Below are 19,087 nucleotides of genomic sequence, written 5' to 3' on the forward strand. Positions count from 1 at the left end.
TATATTTCAATATCTTTAAAATTCCAACATAGTCATTGATAAATTGGCAATGAATTCCATTCTTTACAGTTGCCTTGTGGATAAATAGAGGCCGATTTTGGGGTAAAACGCACATGGGTCAATTGATACCTCAATGATAGTGAGTTCGGGTTAACTGGGGGATAAAATAGAAGGAGAAGGTATTTGATATAAAAGCGCACAAAAGCTTTGCTGCACATGACTTTATGCCTTAGGCATCGAGAAGCCGACACCCTAAGCAATATATGAACCGATTAGATAGCTAGTTAGCTCGGAGTGTAGCACTGTGCAATATACTATAATATATCAGTGGGTGACTGTGTGTCACTTACACCAATTGTCCTTAACAAGAAGGGGATGGAAGATACTTTGGGTCGAGCGAGTCCGGAAATCAGGGCTTTTATTGAGAAGATGTCAGGGCGCCTTGTTTCAGAGAGACTGAAGGCAAAGACCAGCGCTTATTCTTCCGTACATTGTTCTCAGAAGCAGTTCTCAAAATCAGTATACCCAGGTCCTGAGAACGATCAACTATATAAGGCCAATATTCCTCATAAACATTGGAAGAAGGGACATTGCCCCATTTGTGATAAATGCAAAGCCTCTGGTGATGATGTGTGCGAAGAGGTGCTGAAGGCGTCTTGTACTGAATTAGGCTGCAATGAGGAGACACGACTGATTCAACGTGACCGTCTTCAGCAGGTAGTAGGGATGCCATTGACTGCTCAAATTCAAGAAGCACGAAATCCCTACATCCACTTTGGCCGAATGGCATCCAGCAACCAGGTGATGAAGAGCGGGCAGGATCGGAATGTGATCGCTGCAGAAGAAGGAGTGATTGGATTTGACATGGAGAGTGCAGGAACTTGGGATTATGTTCCCACGATTGTGATAAAAACTGTGTGCGATTACGCTGACAGCCACAAAGATAAGCAGTGGCAACCATACGCTGCAATTACGGCGGCTGCATGTACGAAGGCTGTATTAGAAGAGTGGAGGAGTAGAGATAAGCCTGTTCGACGTCCGATAAACCAGAAACATTTAGGTTAGTAGCAATTCTAAATCACCGTTGACTCGAAATCCTCTTAGAAGGAGCTGATACCCGTAGGTTCCAAATCAAATCCTGTACACTGGGCAATACCTAGCTCTACTAACACTATATTTACCGGACGGGATCGCATCCTTCGCGAGCTGGAAAACGTTGTTTGTGATGCGGTAAGAATTCTCGGTACAATCATCACTCGATTGTCATTTCCGGCGTTGGCGGCCAGGGCAAGAGTGAAATCTGCTTCGAACTGGCGCAGCGTGTTCGTCAATCGTGAGTGCAATGACACATCGACTGGCTTCCATTGCTGAAAATTTCAGGTTTTGGGGTGTTTTTTGGGTTGATGTTAGCACTGCATCTTCAGCTGAGATTGGATTTCTGAGTATTGCGAGCCGTCTTCGCACCCCAGGGTAGACATGGCAAGATGCTCGGCAAGGTCTTGCCAACCTGAAAGAATCTTGGCTATTAATATTAGACGAAGCCGACAATCTCGAAATTGGCTATCAGCAATATTTCCCGGCGAGTATATCGGGTGTGGTGATATTAACATCTCGCAATGGCGACCATCAGCAGTACACCACCTCGAAGTGCATTCATCTTCCAGGATTGGAAGATGCTGAGGCTTGTGAGCTACTACTCAAAGCCGCCGATGTACCTTCTGGTCGTGGTCAGGCACTCAGAAATGATGCCTCTATCGTTTCAAACATTCTAGGATCACACCCACTTGCATTGATCCAAGCTGGGATGTATATTTCGCGCGGTCATTGCACATTGAAAGACTTTCCAGAAGCATTTAACCAGCAACAGAGGCGAATCCTTACATTTCAGCTATCTCCAGTACAGTCACGGTATAGAGATGTATATACGACGTTTGAGGCTTCAGCCAATATTCTCCAGTCGTTAGGCACACAATCTGCCAATGACGCGCTGGATTTATTGTCAGTCCTGGCCTTGTGCGATGCAAATTATCTTCCTTTGGCGAAATTTTTTGAAGCGGCGTATAAAGGTGCTCAAGTATACAAGGAACGTAGCGAAGATGACCTGACTTGGTTGACACGGGAGAACGGGCCCCCATTGACGCACTGGGACTTTACTTGGTTGAAGAAAAGGGGCTTGACTCCATTGGCGCGGGACAATAATACAGCTCCAAGATATCTCTTATCAATCGTTGAAAGTTGGCATTCGCATTGGGACTCGTTTCGGCTTATCGAAGCGATCCACCTTCTTAAAAAGTTCTCATTCGTGTTGACTGATACTAACGAAGGTTTTTTAGGTGTCTCGATTCACCCTTTGGTTCTTACTTGGGCGAGAAGCCACGTCCATGCGGAGAAGCTGTATGAATATTGGATTTAATCCATCTACATCTTCACCTTCTCCAGTGTTGACACTATCCTATGGCGGAAACACAAACAGCAGCTCCGGCATCATCTGCGGAATTTAATTTTATGGAAAATGATCAAGTTGATGAAGCATTCTCGGCTGATGAGATGTCGTATCTTAGTAACCTGTTGCTGGCTGCTAGCTGACAAGGAGGTTTGCAAGTTGATATATTTTTTTCGCTATTGTTTCACTAAATGGCAATTAAACGGCTAGCAGTGGTTAAGTGTCGACAAAGTTTCTGTTCGGATTTTGCAACACAACGGTAATGTCAAGGCAGCAATATCTGAGCTAGAACAGGTGGTCAGGATCCAGAAGCAGTCACGGGGTGAAGATAGTGAATCTAAACTGGTGGAGTTGCTGCAGGAACTGGCTATATGTTACTCTTACTTTGCCCTTGAAGCCCTTGAAGCTGCTCCAGTGCCATACGCTAGTTGCAAGGAGGACCACTATAAGAATGAAGCAATACAAATCATGCGTCAAGTCGTCGAAATCGAGCGGCGTATACTAGGTGAGAAACACGAAGCTCTGAAGATCTCACAGGATTGGTATGAAACTATTATGGGCGAACCAGACTTCTCCTAGTCAACATAGCATTAGAATACATAATGCATTTCCGAACTATATAGCCAGAGTAGAAACGTCCCAGGGACCTCAGTATTGCTACTATCTACTGAACCATAAAATTTCCTGGAATATACGTACATATGTAGCTGCTACGAGTCTGGAATTATCACTGATATTTTTGATGTAGCCATAATCAATTGATTGATATGCGAAGCCGGGTCAAACATTCAATGTTTGACTAACTAAACAACATTGAAACAAACAAAATAAATATCAAAGGTTGTCGCTACAACATTGAACCCTTCTTAGCCTCTATTGCTGAACGAGTCAAACAGAGAATAGAATGGACAGTGTAGCTTTGACCTTTCAATGTTGTTGGCCTTGATAACATCGAAATGTCAACTCTGGTATCATGATTGGCTAGCTTTATACCCAAACGTTTACCCAATCAATTTGCTACTTTGCCTATATTTCACCACAGAAGCTTGTCAACTGCATTGCTAGATTCAACAGTCCCCCGAAAATACAAATCTGAAATTAATATGCAAAAACCGTCAAACGAAGAGAGAGAAAAAGAACAAAAGAACAGAGGTGCGTCCATTGCGTGTAAGTATCTATGTACTACATTGGACATAAAAAACGCCATTTATCCCGTTTTCCCACGCCCGAACATTATCTGAAGAAAGTCCAAGTCGGAATACGCGCTCCAGTAGATCGCTGTGTCCATGAGCTTCGCAGTTGTGATAGCAGAAGCAAAGTTGTGTGTGTGTGTGTGTGTGTCATAAAACCATGTACACGAAAAAGTGTGACCGGGTAACAAAATAGGAGTGACTCCTGTGATCATAAGAAACCTAAAATAGGAAAAAAGAAAACGAACAGGTCGTATCTAATAACAAGTTCCACGCAGCCGCTGTAACAATATCAGAGCAATACTCGTTATGGAATTATTTGGTTGAATTGCTCCGTGCCAACAGAAAGGCGGCTGGAGAGCCAGAGGAGCCACCGAGAGAGCTTCGCCGCATCCGAACACCACTGCCACTGCCACTACGTCGTCTACCTTCAATGGAGCCTCGTCGCCGTCTCTGGAACAAACGGACGTTCACAGTTAGAATCATAATGACTATTCAAACATCAAAGAACGGTATCTTAGCATTCACAGGAAGTGACAAGTCAGGAAGGCAACATATGCTGTGCTGAGCAACAAAGGTCAGGTGTGACTAACCGTATTCGAGCTCCTCTCCTTTGGTGTAGTCGTTTCATCAAGCTTAAGAGCGTTCATTCGCTTCTGGCTATCTTGTGTGATCGGGTCGATTTCTTCCGCTTTGCCAGAGTTCGAACTGATTAACGAAGGCTGCTGGATGGGCGGCGACCCATTCTTCTGTTTCTCGGCTTGTTCTGCCACCAAATCCCATCGTCGACGACGGGACTTTTCCCTCTCATCTGCGCCGTTTTGATGGTCTTTATACTCTTGCATACAGTCGTCAAACAGCTGCGGGTTGATATCCATGAACAATTTCATAGCGTTATACACCATACTATGGATTGTCCTAAGCAGAATTAGCAATACTGAGGGTAGCTATTGATCATGAAACATACTTATTCCAATGGCCCTTCGAGTTTTCATACAATGGGGCAAACATTATAGGCAAAATGGTCTCAACATTGTCGCTGACCAAGTTGCAGAAGTATTCATTGTTCCAGAAATACAAGGCTCGTTCCGCGACCTTCAAGTAGAATTAGCACAACAAATATTTTTAGGCTAAATGTGAATAAAAAGACAAACCTGGAAATGAGGACTGGCAACTGATTTTGCCAGCTGGGTGAAAAGGGACTCTTGAACTTTCGCAAATTCTGCCGGATCCATGACCTCGAAGATATCTTCTACTTCGTTCAAAAACATCACCTCTTTTGTACTATTCACTTTTGGCCAGTAGCGAAGAAGTCCTAGCACAACCTTTGACTAACAGTTAGTATAGCCAGAAAAATATTTCGAGTTGGTGTAGACAAACATCTTCAGTGAGTGCCGAGTCTTTCTCCAAAAATTGAACAATGCAATAGGCCAATTGCGGATGGTACATGCTTAAGCCCTTAGGTTTATGGAGCGGAATAAGCACTCGGGTCAAGAAAAGCTTGTGCTCTTCTTTCAACGGAAGGGCAAATCCGTTGATAATAGACCCTAAAATTTCTAGCAACTCCGCAATACCATTGAACCGCTCAGTCTCATACGTGAATTGGAAGAAAACGTTGTTTATGGAGCGTCGGATATAGGATCGCAGATTCAAGAATTTTCCATATATACGATGTAGTGTTGTTTTCAGAAAATCGCGCTCTCTGGGGTCTTCGGAATCAAACAGTTCGAGTAACTACATATCATTGTCAGTTCGTCAACCAGGATTCCACAAAGCATCATCAACGCAATTCTTCTCACCTGAAGGACAAAGTGGTGATCAATATACTGCTTTGCAATATTGGTGTTGAAATCCTGACTCTCAATAAAGCGCAGGAAAAACTCGTAAACCACCTGGATATGGGGCCAGGCCACTTCCAAGACGGGCTCGTCCTCTTCAGGATCAAAGGCTTCTCCTTGCGGCGTGACAGGTGGTGGGATAGGGCGGAAAAGATTCTTAGCAAACATATCGACCACGCGAGGGTACATTGGTTCAGTGATAACTGAGCGATTATTTGCAACGTAGTCAAGAAGTTCATGAAGTGCTAGCCTTTTGATTTCTTTTGACTTCATGTCTGCAGTAGGATCATTGAAATCGAATATAATATTGCATTGATCAATTTTCTGCATGAACAAGTCCTGACGACGGTTTGGTGGGACTTCGTGGAATCCTGGGAGTTTCTCCAATTCGCGCTGGCGCTGGTCGGATATATCAAATCGTGATGAATGTTGTCGTTTTGGAGTCCTGATACCCTCCGACAGGTCCTTTGGTGTCGAATGGAGCCTATCGAAGGCATGTGATTTTTTCGGAGGTGCCAGGTCGCCAGGCATGGTTTCGGCGGCGCCGGGAGGAGGAACGTGCTATACCCATGCAGATTAGAAACAATACGAATAAAGAGCATTCCCATCGGTTGTAGAACTTACAGGCACGCTCGGACTGATCACAACGCTCGGGGTAATGGGTTGCTGGCCTTGCCTAGTCGGTGTGCCGGGGATATTCCCTGCTTGGCCCGCCATGGTCTGCGCCGTAGGTACAAATTGTTGTCCTGCGCCAGTTTGACCAGCCTGTACATTCTGTTGAACGGCGGCTGAATTGGCGGCAGCTGGGGATAGGTTATCTGACTTGGTACTCCGGGTATCATTCACCGACGTTGTTGACGAGGTAGGCGTGACGTGATTCGGGCTGGACGATTGGGCATTGTGGGCAGGGCTCAACGAGGCATTTGAGTTATTGGAATCTCGTTTCTTTGATGACTTATTGGAGTCCTTTGCCCGCGAGAGCTGCTCGTGCTGAGACAGTTAGCGTTTATCCGGGACACATTGCCAGTCGAGTTATTGGCGCAGCCAGTCCGCAAGACTGAGAGCTCCAGCAACACCAACTGTTGATTCACAGCAATCAATGCGGCGAAGACCGGCACTCACCACTCTCTGCCGAAATCCTTTCATTTTGCCAGTAGAACTATCTTCTCTCTCGTGCCGTGATATTCTTTGTCTTGTGCCCCGACGTCTCGCCGACTCTGAACCGAGATATGGGGGAAACGGAGGAGGGGTGGAACGGGTAATGGCAGACACACAATCGAAGACCACGGCTGCCCGGAGTCCTACCTGCAGACAACAATTAGGAGCCCGGTGCTGGAAAAGACGCGTGACAATAGGAAGAGGACCATTTGGGGGGGGGCGGTTAAAGAGGGCAGGCTTCGCAATGCAGATGAAAATAGTGGGAATCACAGTAGCATCTTTGCGACACGCTTTAAGGGATGAACATGGGGTTGTCGCCAGGAACTGTTGTTCGGGGGGATTAAATGATTGAAGCAAGCGAACGTACCTGGAGGCCAGATGGTGGTGGACGGGGGGAGGCGACAAAGTGACCAGGAAATAAGCTTGTCTGTCGTAAAGTCTGTTCACCGTTCCTGGTTCTCCGTGGTCTCTCTGCAGTCAGTCAGTCTCTCAGGCTGGAGTCTGGGCGGCGGTGGAGGTTGGTAGTCCCAGCGTCGCTTAGCAGGTGAGGAGCGGGGGACGGCCCCGACGATAGCTAATTAGTTGATTAGCTGCGCTGTGGATTCGTCGTCGACTGATGATTTGGCGATCAGATGCGCTGAAGAATAATGATAGGCTCGGGAAAGGGCGCAGCACAGCGTTGATGATCAAGTTTTAAAAGACAGCAATCATGATGGAAATGGGTGTTTGTTTTTGTGTTGATGGCAGAAAAGGGATTGGGGTAACTGTTTCACGCAGCAGAGGCGAGGGCGGCGCCGTCCTGAATCCAGCGCGACAGATTTCATTGTAATTCGACGATTTATGTACACGGTAATAAATAAATACGCATCTATATCAATTGGTATTACTGTTGCTTTCGCGTCTCTCACCTCATTGAATTTAATGTTGTTCTGGTTATGTTCTGGATATACTCCTGCAGCCAGTCTATAGTTCACAGTTTGCCATTGATGTCGCCATGATTGTAGTCAACTCATGATAGACGATCTATATTAAACATGTCTGTTTAATGCTGTTCTTTAGATGATCATTATTCCAATAAATGCGTGGTCGAATTAATCACAAGAAATATTCAGTAGATTCTAGGCTGCAAACAATCTGATTCGTCAACATCCCGGATTAGTGGGTCGTTAAATCACATGACCTTCTCGGTTTATCAAGTGCGATTGCCTGGTGAATACCATAACCATTCTATGAAAACTGCACAATCGATCAGATCGAAAATCCGGAACGGGCCGGTAGCAATACTTCAACCATCTGATTGAGGATGGAAGCAGGAAAAAGGGCTGTTGTTTGAGCGGCATCGATGCATATTTTATACAACCCGCAAACAACACCAATTTGACTCTAGCCCAGCGTCAACGTAGTTCCAATTCGCCACAATCGAATTGAGAACTGAGCCCACCAGTCGAAACAAGCCGAAATTGACATCGACACTAGTGAGTGGCTGAATCATGGCCGGGGAGACCAACATCCCCCCTCGTTATGCACCCTGGTACGAGGTGCCACAGCGTCGGATCGTTGCTGTCGAGCACCCAGGCATCGTCAAAAATGTCGACAGAGCAATCAGAACGTTACAAGGTGAAGCCGGACTAGCCAAGGTAAGTGTATATTTACAGTGTATCTTTAATCTTTTGGTTCTACATTATCTGACAATCTCACAGATATTAGACCCTTCTAAGCCAACATCTAGGGCACAGCTCTTTCTCCAGCCTGAAGACCCGATGGCAAGGCCGATTGAATCAATCAACCGGCAAACCAACAACGTCCTGCTCAAAATCACTGTCCCAAAGTGGACGGGGCGCAAGCGGAAGAGAGGTAGTGATGAGCCTTTTGCTGACAGCAAACCTACGCCTGAAGAGATTGAAAGAGAACGACAGAGTTGTACATTCAGGCGGCAGAGTCTGAGAGATAATGCCTCCAAGTACTCTGTCGAAGCTGTTGGTGCGGTTGAGAGAACACATAATTATCGGAGTATTCCCGATTTCGTGTTCTCGACCACAGCCAGCCCTTTTACGCAGAGATTCAGAGAATCGATTTTATCCAACAAATGTGAGTTTGTTTCCAAGTGATATTTCATATAGATTTCGATTGACCAAACGTATACAGTCGAGAAAATGAAGCAATTTGATCTCTCTCTACATAGACCTAAAAAAGGAGAGACTAAAAACATCGATCTCATCCCACCACCAGCCTTTAGTAAAACGCATATCCCTTTCCAATACACCTACCGCCAGAACCCAACAGTCAAGATGTGGCATGACACCGCTGGCAACATCAGCTCCATCAACACGCAAACCCCAAACAAGGTCCTCGCCCATCTTGTACCGTACGACATTCCCGAGGTTCCTTCCAAACCGCGCGAAGAACTCGCCCCAGTGTCCTCTCTCGACCCGGACCTCCGGGCCACCATAGCCGCCGTCGAAGCGCTATTCTCTGAGCGACTCGCCTGGACTCGTCGCGCACTACGCAACCACCTGAAAGCCCCCGAACACCGATCCTCTCTCCGCTATGCAATTGGCTACGTGGGATACACCTTCCGCTCGGGGCCCTGGCGAGATGCCATCGTGAAACTAGGCCATGACCCGCGCACCGACGTTGAATTCCGTAAATATCAGACCTTCGTCTTCCGCGTCCAAGCCCGCCAGCCAGACGTCGCTCGTGACGGCGGCGGGAGCGCTGCAAAACGCCACAGCGGCGTGCGCGATACTGTCGAGTCGCGCGATTTCAGTGGTCTTGACATCTCGACTATCCCAACAGTAACCAAAGACGAAATGCCGGATAGCCACCTCTGGACGGGCAAAGCACCATTACCACTCGATGGTAAGATCTGGATGCTGTGCGATATCGTCGATCCCATTATCAAAAATATCTTTTACCCGGCCAACCCTGCGCCGGATTTCCTCCGCAAGGAATGCGATCCGCTGAGCGACGGGTGGTTTGGCAACGGCACACTTGCCAAAGCTAGGACTATCATACGCCAGAAAATCAATGCGTTGACTCAGCAGCACCGGGAGCCTGGTGATTCAGAGTACGAGTGTATACTGAGTTTCCCAGATTATGTGCGTGATGAAGGATTGGAGGAATTCTATCTCAATCCCGAAACCGCTACGGCGAAGGAAATGGCGATGGCGACTGAAGTGCGAATGACGATCAAGGGGTCCGCGAATTGGAGACATACCGTGACTATGGGGAAAATGGGCGGCGCCAAGTCTCTTAAGAGAACGAGGGAAGAGGACGAGGAAGAGAGAGAAGCTGCTAGACGGGCGATGGAGGAAGAAGAGGTTTCCGAGGAGGAGGAGGAAGAGGAAGAGGAGGAGAGGGATGTAGAGAAGGGAGACGAAGAGCAAGATGATGATGATGATGATGATGATGACGAACAGGAGGAGAATGGCAACTTCGACGATGATGAGGATAATGAAAGTGAAGGTGTGGATGTGGAAAGGCCAGGTGCGGGAATGGGCAAGAGACAGCAATCTCGAAAGGGCAAAGGCAAGCAGAAGCGCGTACGTATAAGAGGTTGAGTTGGTAGCAAGCTGTGGATACATACGATGGGAAAAGGCGATCAAGGCTGAACAAGGCTGATGTGAAAAATAGATGTAGACAATCTTTTCAAAGCTACTATCGTTTCATAAATAAGCTATTTTTGGATTTAGTAGGGATAGGACCGCCTGCGTTAATCAGGGTATGTTGTAGAGATCAAAAAGTTCAATATTTCATTGCTGAATTGATTTATCGTACAAACTAGAAAATAATCGCGAGCCATAACCTGTTTGAGAAATCAATATGTACTCACGAGAAAGCAAGAACGTCAGAAAGCAGAAACAGAAAGCCGATCCCTTATACAGGCGTAAGCAATACAAGCAACATTGTCAAATGGCACAGTAGCTGGCAGAACATATAAGACGATAAAACAACGCAGGCAAAGAACAGGTTTATAACACCGATGCAACCCAACCAAACTCCGAAATTCAGTACATCCGAATCAAATCCACTGTCCAGCATCATAGGATAGAGGCTGGAATGGAAAACCATGAAATCATAAAACATGCTCGTCAAGGGTATTAAAAATTCAAAACAGCCACCACCTGAGCGCCGTTGCTGAAAACAGATAGAAGGACAAAACACCATGCTATTATCAATGCCATGTGAGCTGCAAGCCTATCACCACAACTATCAGAGTGATATTTTCGCTACTCCTAAAGAGGGGTTTCGGTAACGCTGCAGAGCCCAACCGCAAGAGCAATTTCAGCTTTGGTATTGGCAAAGTCAGAGCTGGTAATTTCTGGTTCAGTGAATTCTAAGGAGTTTGACACAGTCGTAGAACTTGGGATCTTGGAAATAGATTTCACAGGTTCTTCATCGAGAATAGCGGTGTGGAAAACATCTTTCAAATCCTTAGGGAAGTAGTCAGATGCTTTCAATTCACCTAGTGGGGAGCGTGAAAGCGCCATCATATTTTTGCGCTCATGAGAAGTAGAGACAGATGGCTGAGGAGTAGATGGCATCACAATGCCAAGCTCATGAGGAGGAATGTTTTCTTTGCCGCGGTCGTCAACCTTGGCGGCGACCTCGTCATCGCTGATGTCAAGACGACCCGCAAAGTGCTGCATGGTGTTGGTAGCCTCCTCTTCGGGGGTATCAACATGGATATCAAAGGCCCAGCCAGCAGGTTGGGTGGGCTGACGCTTGGGTTGTAGTTTGCTTGTGCTCGGCCGGTATGATGGCACGAAAGAGGGACGCTTGATGGTCGAGTCACGCTGTGAACGACGACCAAAAGCTTTGAGGGGCTTGGTTACTGGTGAGCGGCCAGCGGGTTTTCCAATGGCTACTTTGATTTTACGAGGGGTTGAAGCCTCAATACGCTTGCTGTCCAGCGTGACGGCCGAAGGGACATGATCGGTCTTCAAAGCCTTGGGGGACTCGTAGAGTTGTTCATCATCCTCAGCAGTACGCTTACGCTTCGTGGAGTCGAGCTTGGAGGTGGGGGCCATATTTTCCTCATCTGAGTTATAGACAATCGAACATTTGAGAGGGGTAGAGCGAGGTATGGCTGAACGTTGGTTAGTTCAAAATGCATGAGCACCAGGAGAGCAAGACTACTATACCATTCATTCTATTTATCTTGCTCATCTTGGTTTGGCGCAGGGCTCGAAGACCGGGCTGAGCCAGTGGCGCCAAAGGCTGTACGCCTAGAGGGGACAATGCGAGGGTAGACATTTCGACTGATATCAAATCAAGTTTTATGCTCCAGAATTCTTGTAGTCCAAGGAATCGAATTGTCAGGAGATGAGCCTTGCGTAGAGAAGACTTCTAAAGAATATTTTCTTCGTCTAGATACTCTGGAGAGTCTGGAGGTATGAAATAAATTGGCTATGTGAGGCTGGTCGAAAGATATGCAGGAGAGGTAACTAGGTGGTCCCAGTAGTATCAGGACACGCTCTGGCTTCTAAATAGCAATTGAGCGGCTAGGTAGGATTCTGACAGAGCCTTGAGCTCTGCTCTCGCTTCCTTTTCTTTTCAGGTGCGGACAGACAAGCAATTGTTCCACTCGAGCGCCCAGCAAGCGATCACGGCGGCGGTGATTGGCGACGCACGAACAGATGCTCGAGTCAAAGAACGTGGGAGGAGCAGCGAGCGCTTTGTTTGCGAGGCACACGGTGGTATTGGAGTACGACAGGAGAGGAGAGTGTGTGTGCGTATGAGAGAGTCAAGGAGAGAACAAGAACAAGGATTGAGAGATAGAGAGGTAGGAGGGAAGGTGGAAGGAGCGCAGGAGGAAGGAGGGGAGGGGCGCCGTATTCATATGAGGCAGGCACGACGCGGCGGCAAGAGAGCAAACCGTGGTGAGGTTTCTCGTCCGTGATCGATCGGCTTGGCTAGTTTCTGCGTTATGCACGTTACGGGACTGTGAGAGGCAGACACGACCGCATATTACATGACAGACCTGGGAAGCAGAGATTCCTCGCGTAGTGCTGTCGTGGCTGCCAATAGCGAAAGGGCGAGAGCCCGGCGGCGCGTCATGTTTGGCTGGCGCCGCCGGCGGACCATGCAGCTGCGGTGCGCGCTCAAGGCTCAAAGCAAGGCGCGCTCTCTCCATCACTGGCGACAATTGGGCCACACTGCTTGCTGGTTGCATTTTGGACTGGAATGAACTGTAATTCTGGATTACAGCCTGCTCCGTACAGAACCGCAGTACTGACTAGTTACAGGGAGCTGTTCGGCTGCGAGCCTACTTCCTTCCGCCGCTGAATTCACATACATTGATATTCGATCCTTCCATGATCGTACGCCTACAGACAGGAGATCGTTACCTTCACAATCACAGTACTACTAATAGTCAATACTCTGCTCTACATTTCGGTGGAGCCCGATCGAGTCAAAGAAGAAGGGTTAACGAAAAGGGGCAAAAAGCCTGTCGCAGGCTGACACAGGCCTTGCTGACATGCCGGCCGGTCTGTTCTAGCGCGAACGCTGCGACGCGCTTGAGGGCGTCATCGCGCATTGCTGCGGAGTACTGAACATGTACCTCTGCCCATGATCGCTGTGGCGATGTACTTGGATGTACAACCGAGCCGTGGCAGGTAATTACAATAATACTACCTACAGCGATGAAATAAGTTGCGCCGCTCGCGTTGCTATTCCCCTTTCGGCTGTTCCCCCTTGGTCCTGCAGCATCACCACACGCTTCTTGACTGCTTTTACCTTGTTTTTACGAGTACTATTGCATACTAACTACCGTAATTCCAACAATCATAGTCCACCCCTCCGTGCTCCCGATATGCAGCACTATCCTGTGGGTCTCACATTGCTCTTCCATTCACCCTTCCTTCTTGTCGTGGGACATGACTTCGCGTGGACGGCTGCGGATGGACCACTGGATATCAATTGAGCGTTTACAGACCGCAATCCGATCGTCAGTCAGCCATGCAACCTGCACTCTGCACCTCAAGTCGCGCCCACTACGCACCCGGCAAGACTCGACTATCGCCACAAGACGTGATCGATGATTTAATGTTCGAGATGGGCTACAAAGTTAATTTCGCCGGCTTGCATACTTCAATACGTAGATTGATCGACTCTGCTCATTGAGAATGCACCATCTCGGTCTGTGACCGCGTTATGCCATGTCTTTCTATCCTCTTTCGCTATCATCTCACTAGAATGATGTCAGTGACAGACAAACAGTAGACAGTCGTTTCATGTCTACTGGTCATCATAGCGCCGCCAACGTAGTCGTACATGCTTTGACTGGAGGAAATATCCGTCTGAAACGGAGTACACTCGACGCAGTGATGCTGAATGCCAATACTTGACAAAGACTAATCTCACATGTGCAGAATGAACCAGTTAACTTGCAAGTGCCAATTCATTATTTTCCCTTTTTTTATATCTGCTTCTCTGACGCCCCTTCAAATTTCATCTTCCCACGGAATGCTGTCCATTGCCCCTTCTCTCTCCACACAACGAGCAGATGCTCGTCCGGCGCGTTTCATTGCTTCATCCATCACTATCTCATACCGCTCCTTCTTTTCAGCCGTGTCCAAATCGTTGGCGGCCTTGCCCTGGACTCGACGTTGCTCCCTCCACCGTGCGATATGCGTTGCATAGCCTCCCACGAATGTATCGCCAGCCGCTGTGGTGTCCACGACCTTGCTCACTTTTGTAGCGGGAATCTCGCTGGTGAACCTAGTGACGTGATCTGGAGCCCCTGAATTGCCTGCATCAGTAGCGCTATACCAAACACCCTTCGCTCCCAGAGTAATGACGACGTAGGTAACGCCAATCTTGTGGAAATATCGAGCGACTTGCTCTCGGAGACTCTCGCCCTTTGCTTCTGGTACAAGACGGAGCAACTCTTCTGTTTTAGGAGCCATCAGCTCGGCCTCAGTTTCATTCATAATCAAGTGGTCAACAGTCGCATAAACGTCCTCTGGTAGGCCATTTGGTGGCGCTGGCGCCGGGTTGAACATCACCTCCGGCCCAGATTCAATTCCTTTCTTTCCAGCCCGTCGATTTTGCTCTTTGAATTCCTTGACATTCCGCAAGATGCCAATGACAGTGTCAATAGGGATCTCTCCCTGCATGACGATGATATCGGGAGTTGGTGCTGCCAGCGCTGTTTTGATCACGTCAGGGATCGGTTGCATGCCTGAGTAATTCGCCCCAGGCGAAAAAAGAATCCGATTCTCTCCTCCAGCCGATGTATCCACTATAATCACAGCAACACCAGTATAATCATCCTCCACTATTCGAATTCGCGACGTGTCCAACCCAGATTCTTCTAATGTCGGGCGGAGCAACGCTTGAAAGTGTCCGTCACGACCACCAACTGCAGCAACCATCTCGACAATGACAGGGGTCGTTGAAGCCAGCGTGGCTGTTGAAGATGGCTTTGAACGAGATAATCGGCCGCATGAGACGGCTTGATTGCCGCCCTTTCCACCAGCGCTTGTAATGAAAGATGACGCTGTGATTGTCTCACCGGGCTCGGGGAAGCGCGGAGTCACTGAGACCATATCCGCATTGAGGGAGCCGATTACTCGTATGATAGGAGCCATTGTGACCGTATAGAATTTCGCTGTAGTTCAAAAGCGTAATCGGGACCGCGACGAGGTAAACCAGGCCAGGAATATGCGGGTCTGGCACTCTTGCTCAAGAACTCTAGTTCGAGAGGCAGTGGCTCGAAAGAGCGGTATAAAGATGAATACCCAAACCAATGGTCAAATAATATATTAAACGATGAATAATATAAAAAGATAGTCTCACGCAATGTGTCAATTCTCAGAGTTGCGATACAATAATTATCGGAGAACCCCGCCGACATCACCGCTCTCTGCAGGCTAGCCAAAAAGCTCTAAAGTAGCTCCACTTCCTTACAAAACCGAAAAGGGTTAAGCGATAACGAGGACCTAGCTTGACAAGTATACTATGTACAAATCCACGGTGCAATTTTGGGCAATCTGAAGCGTTATTGGCTTATCAGCTTAGTATATACTCAATTGGTGTGGTTGTTGCCTTGATGCACTTGAAGCATGGGAAATGCGTGGTTGGTTTTTCAAATAGCTGGTCAATAAAGAAATACTAATGAAGGACCAATCATGGTCGCTGTTTGAGTATAGAATCACGTGATACAGAAACCACTTAACGCGCGACGCGACGCGTTCTCGTGTTTCCGACTCTTCTCAGGATCTGCCAGTGTTTGTCCCCGCACGATCGCAGAAGAAAAAACCACCAGACTCACCATCATTTCTGCATTTGTTCTTCTGCATTTGGTCATTTCTCATCACAAACAGAAGTTCTCATGGACAGACGAACCCCCTACACTTTGAGCGTTCTCGCTCCTAGCCAGGATGGTGCCGATGAATCTCGTGTCGCCATCCAGGCTCGGCTTCGAGAATTCATTCTCGCTTTCCAGCTCGACAATTCTTTCATTTACAGGTATGACCGAAGAGAAAACACCATATGACAATTAATCGAATTTACTGACCAGCTTATTAGAGATCAATTACGGCAAAATGTCCTGATCAAACAATACTATTGCGATGTGGACATTGCGCACTTAATATCATACAATGAGGAGCTTGCTCACAAGCTGACGACAGAACCAGGTGACATTATTCCATTGGTAAGTCTGGAAAAGAAGAATTCTACGCAGCGACTGATAGATAATGGTCTAGTTTGAGGGAGCACTAAGACAATGTACCCAACACATCGTGTACCCTTCTCAAAAAGAAATATCCCTTCCTCCGCACCAACTTCTCCTCCATTCAAGTGCCTCCCATATCTCTATTCGCGACCTTAACGCTACAAATATTTCCCATCTTGTTAGAATACCGGGTATCGTGATCGGCGCATCTACCATCTCCTCGAAAGCCACAGTTATCAGCATCCGTTGCAAGAATTGTGATTTTGTGGATTATATCTCCGTTGACAGTGGATTTTCCGGCTTGACACTGCCCAGAGTTTGCGGTCGCAAACGAGATCCAAAGGAAGATCAGTCTGACAAATGCCCCTTGGATCCTTACGTGATTGCTCACGAGAAATGCGACTTCGTCGATCAACAAGTTCTCAAGCTACAGGAAGCTCCGGATCAGGTTCCTGTAGGTGAATTGCCTCGACATGTTCTTATCTCTGCCGATCGGTATTTAGCCAATCGAGTTGTACCTGGATCGCGTTGCACGGTTATGGGTATCTTCTCGATCTACCAAGCCAAGGGCGGTGCCAAAGGAGCTGCAGTGGCAATTCGCAACCCATATCTGCGTGCCGTTGGAATTAGTAGCGACATCGATCATACAGCCAAGGGAGCAGCCACCTTCACTGAAGAAGAGGAGCAAGAATTTCTGGAAATGAGCCGTCGGCCCGATTTGTATGACGCTTTAGCTCGAAGCATTGCACCGTCGATTTATGGTAACCTCGACATCAAGAAGGCTATTGTTTGTCTGCTGATGGGCGGCTCCAAGAAAATTCTTCCTGACGGCATTAAGCTACGTGGAGATATCAACGTGTTGTTGCTAGGTGATCCTGGTACTGCCAAGTCCCAGCTGCTCAAATTTGTCGAAAAAGCGTCTCCAATTGCAATCTACACTTCCGGAAAGGGCTCATCTGCTGCCGGTCTCACAGCTTCTGTCCAAAGGGACCACAACACTCGCGAATTTTACCTTGAGGGAGGTGCAATGGTTCTCGCCGACGGCGGTGTTGTTTGTATTGACGAGTTCGATAAAATGAGAGACGAAGACCGAGTTGCCATTCACGAAGCCATGGAGCAACAGACTATTTCGATTGCCAAAGCTGGTATCACAACCATTCTCAACTCAAGAACATCCGTCCTTGCTGCTGCAAATCCCACTTTTGGCCGTTATGATGATCTGAAGTCACCAGGAGAAAACATTGATTTCCAGACCACCATTCTATCACGTTTCGACATGATCTTCATTGTCCGTGACGATCATGACCGCACCCGTGACGAACGCATAGCGCGACATGTTATGGGTATTCACATGGGCGGCAAGGGTCTTGACGAGTACACCGAAGCTGAAGTTCCTGTAGAGAAGATGAAACGCTATATCAGCTACTGCAAATCGTGAGTTTAAACCTCTACCGATATATGGTTTCCAATATCTAACGTTCTTCGCAGACGATGCGCCCCTCAACTGTCCGAGGAAGCTGCAGATAAACTCTCCTCACACTTCGTCTCCATTCGCAAGCAAGTCCACCGTGCTGAGCTCGATGCTAATGCTCGGTCATCCATCCCAATTACCGTTCGTCAACTCGAAGCCATCGTGCGAATCACTGAATCTCTTGCTAAGCTCACTCTGTCTCCAATCGCTACTACCACGCACGTTGACGAAGCTATCCGGTTGTTCCTTGCATCAACCATGGATGCAGTAACTCAAGGCGAGAAACAAGGAAGCAAAGAGCTAATGGAAGAAGTTGCCAAGGTTGAAGATGAACTCAAACGCCGCCTACCAATCGGCTGGTCCACCAGTCTTGCCAACCTCCGCCGTGAGTTCGTGGACGGACGTGGATACAGCGAGCAAGCTCTTAACCGCGCTCTGCTTGTGCTCCAGCGGAGAGACACTATTCACATCCGCTCGGGTGGATCGCAAATCTACCGAAACGGAGTATAGAAACACATCTTGTGTAGTCTATGATGTGACGATGTATAATTTATGGGCTTCTCGATGTTCAAGGCATATATGGCTGCGGGATGGCGTATGGAGTTTAGTTGTATTCTCATTCTAGGTAGAATATCTTCTTAATACCCAATTTGGAGACCAAATATCTTCCCTTCCAGATGCATCCCTAATTTCATATTTAGATTTTTACCTATCACATACCTAGCTATGTGAGGGATCATGTTGATTCCTAATTACGATTAGTGTAACCCCTCAAACTCACTGCCTCAGGGCACTCTGGACTCTGGACCACTACACAAATCCTGTAGCTGGGCCAGTCTGTAGCTATCTTAGCCCTACAAAATTGCCTAGACGGTCATTCTCTAAATCTTATGTATCAGTGTCATTGAACAAGGCAAAGCGCCCATCGAGGTAATAGATTATTGCCGACGAAAGAAAGGCCAGCGCTGCCTTCGCATCAGAAAGGCTCCAACTTACATTTCCCCCGGGAACCTGTATAGTTTGATGCGGTAGATGGAAAACCCTGTGAACTGGCAAGTTAGAAATTCAAATACTTTCAAATTATTTTTAGAGGATTCGTTCCGGCATAACAGATCCCAACCAATCGTTGCCTGTTCAATAATGCTGACGATAAACACCGATGGAAGTCCAAGATAGAATCAAAAGGACCAAAAACGTAATAGAGAGCCTAGTACATGGCAGTCTAAAAGTGACCCACCACCAATAGAAGCAATCCCCGTGCCTTCTGGAGATTAAAGTTATTGTATCTCCCGTCAATCAGCT

At 47.5% G+C, this 19,087-nt stretch overlaps 6 protein-coding genes across 6 annotated transcripts; 3 read left to right on the forward strand and 3 right to left on the reverse strand.

Moving 5' to 3' along the window:
• Nucleotides 1-78: 78 nt before the first annotated feature.
• BGW36DRAFT_458775 (uncharacterized protein) lies at nt 79-3,022 on the forward strand (the record flags this gene model as incomplete). The annotated part of the gene is made up of 4 exons (XM_046222022.1): nt 79-1,060; nt 1,124-1,333; nt 1,536-2,394; nt 2,665-3,022. The coding sequence occupies exons 1-4, from the start codon at nt 376-378 to the stop codon at nt 3,020-3,022; spliced, it is 2,112 nt and encodes a 703-aa protein (XP_046075351.1). The 5' UTR covers nt 79-375.
• Nucleotides 3,023-4,211: 1,189 nt separating this feature from the next.
• BGW36DRAFT_290170 (phosphatase 2A regulatory B subunit-domain-containing protein) lies at nt 4,212-6,617 on the reverse strand (the record flags this gene model as incomplete). The annotated part of the gene is made up of 7 exons (XM_046210741.1): nt 4,212-4,551; nt 4,601-4,728; nt 4,788-4,958; nt 5,014-5,367; nt 5,433-6,032; nt 6,096-6,461; nt 6,594-6,617. The coding sequence occupies 7 exons, from the start codon at nt 6,615-6,617 to the stop codon at nt 4,212-4,214; spliced, it is 1,983 nt and encodes a 660-aa protein (XP_046075352.1).
• Nucleotides 6,618-8,119: 1,502 nt separating this feature from the next.
• BGW36DRAFT_289474 (RNA polymerase III transcription factor IIIC subunit-domain-containing protein) lies at nt 8,120-10,189 on the forward strand (the record flags this gene model as incomplete). The annotated part of the gene is made up of 3 exons (XM_046210669.1): nt 8,120-8,266; nt 8,378-8,717; nt 8,775-10,189. 3 exons carry the CDS (start codon nt 8,120-8,122, stop codon nt 10,187-10,189), a joined length of 1,902 nt encoding a protein of 633 aa, XP_046075353.1.
• A 675-nt stretch (nt 10,190-10,864) lies between these two features.
• On the reverse strand, nt 10,865-11,885 carry BGW36DRAFT_356124 (uncharacterized protein; the record flags this gene model as incomplete). The annotated part of the gene is made up of 2 exons (XM_046213728.1): nt 10,865-11,718; nt 11,774-11,885. 2 exons carry the CDS (start codon nt 11,883-11,885, stop codon nt 10,865-10,867), a joined length of 966 nt encoding a protein of 321 aa, XP_046075354.1.
• Nucleotides 11,886-14,077: 2,192 nt separating this feature from the next.
• BGW36DRAFT_356125 (Ribokinase-like protein) lies at nt 14,078-15,226 on the reverse strand (the record flags this gene model as incomplete). The annotated part of the gene is made up of 1 exon (XM_046213729.1): nt 14,078-15,226. One exon carries the CDS (start codon nt 15,224-15,226, stop codon nt 14,078-14,080), a length of 1,149 nt encoding a protein of 382 aa, XP_046075355.1.
• Nucleotides 15,227-15,859: 633 nt separating this feature from the next.
• Nucleotides 15,860-18,586, forward strand: BGW36DRAFT_458778 (putative DNA replication licensing factor Mcm5). Its single transcript, XM_046222023.1, has 4 exons — nt 15,860-16,106; nt 16,167-16,293; nt 16,346-17,748; nt 17,803-18,586. The coding sequence occupies exons 1-4, from the start codon at nt 15,970-15,972 to the stop codon at nt 18,293-18,295; spliced, it is 2,160 nt and encodes a 719-aa protein (XP_046075356.1). The 5' UTR covers nt 15,860-15,969; the 3' UTR covers nt 18,296-18,586.
• Nucleotides 18,587-19,087: the final 501 nt, after the last annotated feature.

This window comes from Talaromyces proteolyticus (assembly GCF_021365285.1).
Source record: "Talaromyces proteolyticus strain PMI_201 chromosome Unknown BGW36scaffold_3, whole genome shotgun sequence".
NCBI classification, from domain to species: Eukaryota; Fungi; Ascomycota; class Eurotiomycetes; order Eurotiales; family Trichocomaceae; genus Talaromyces; species Talaromyces proteolyticus.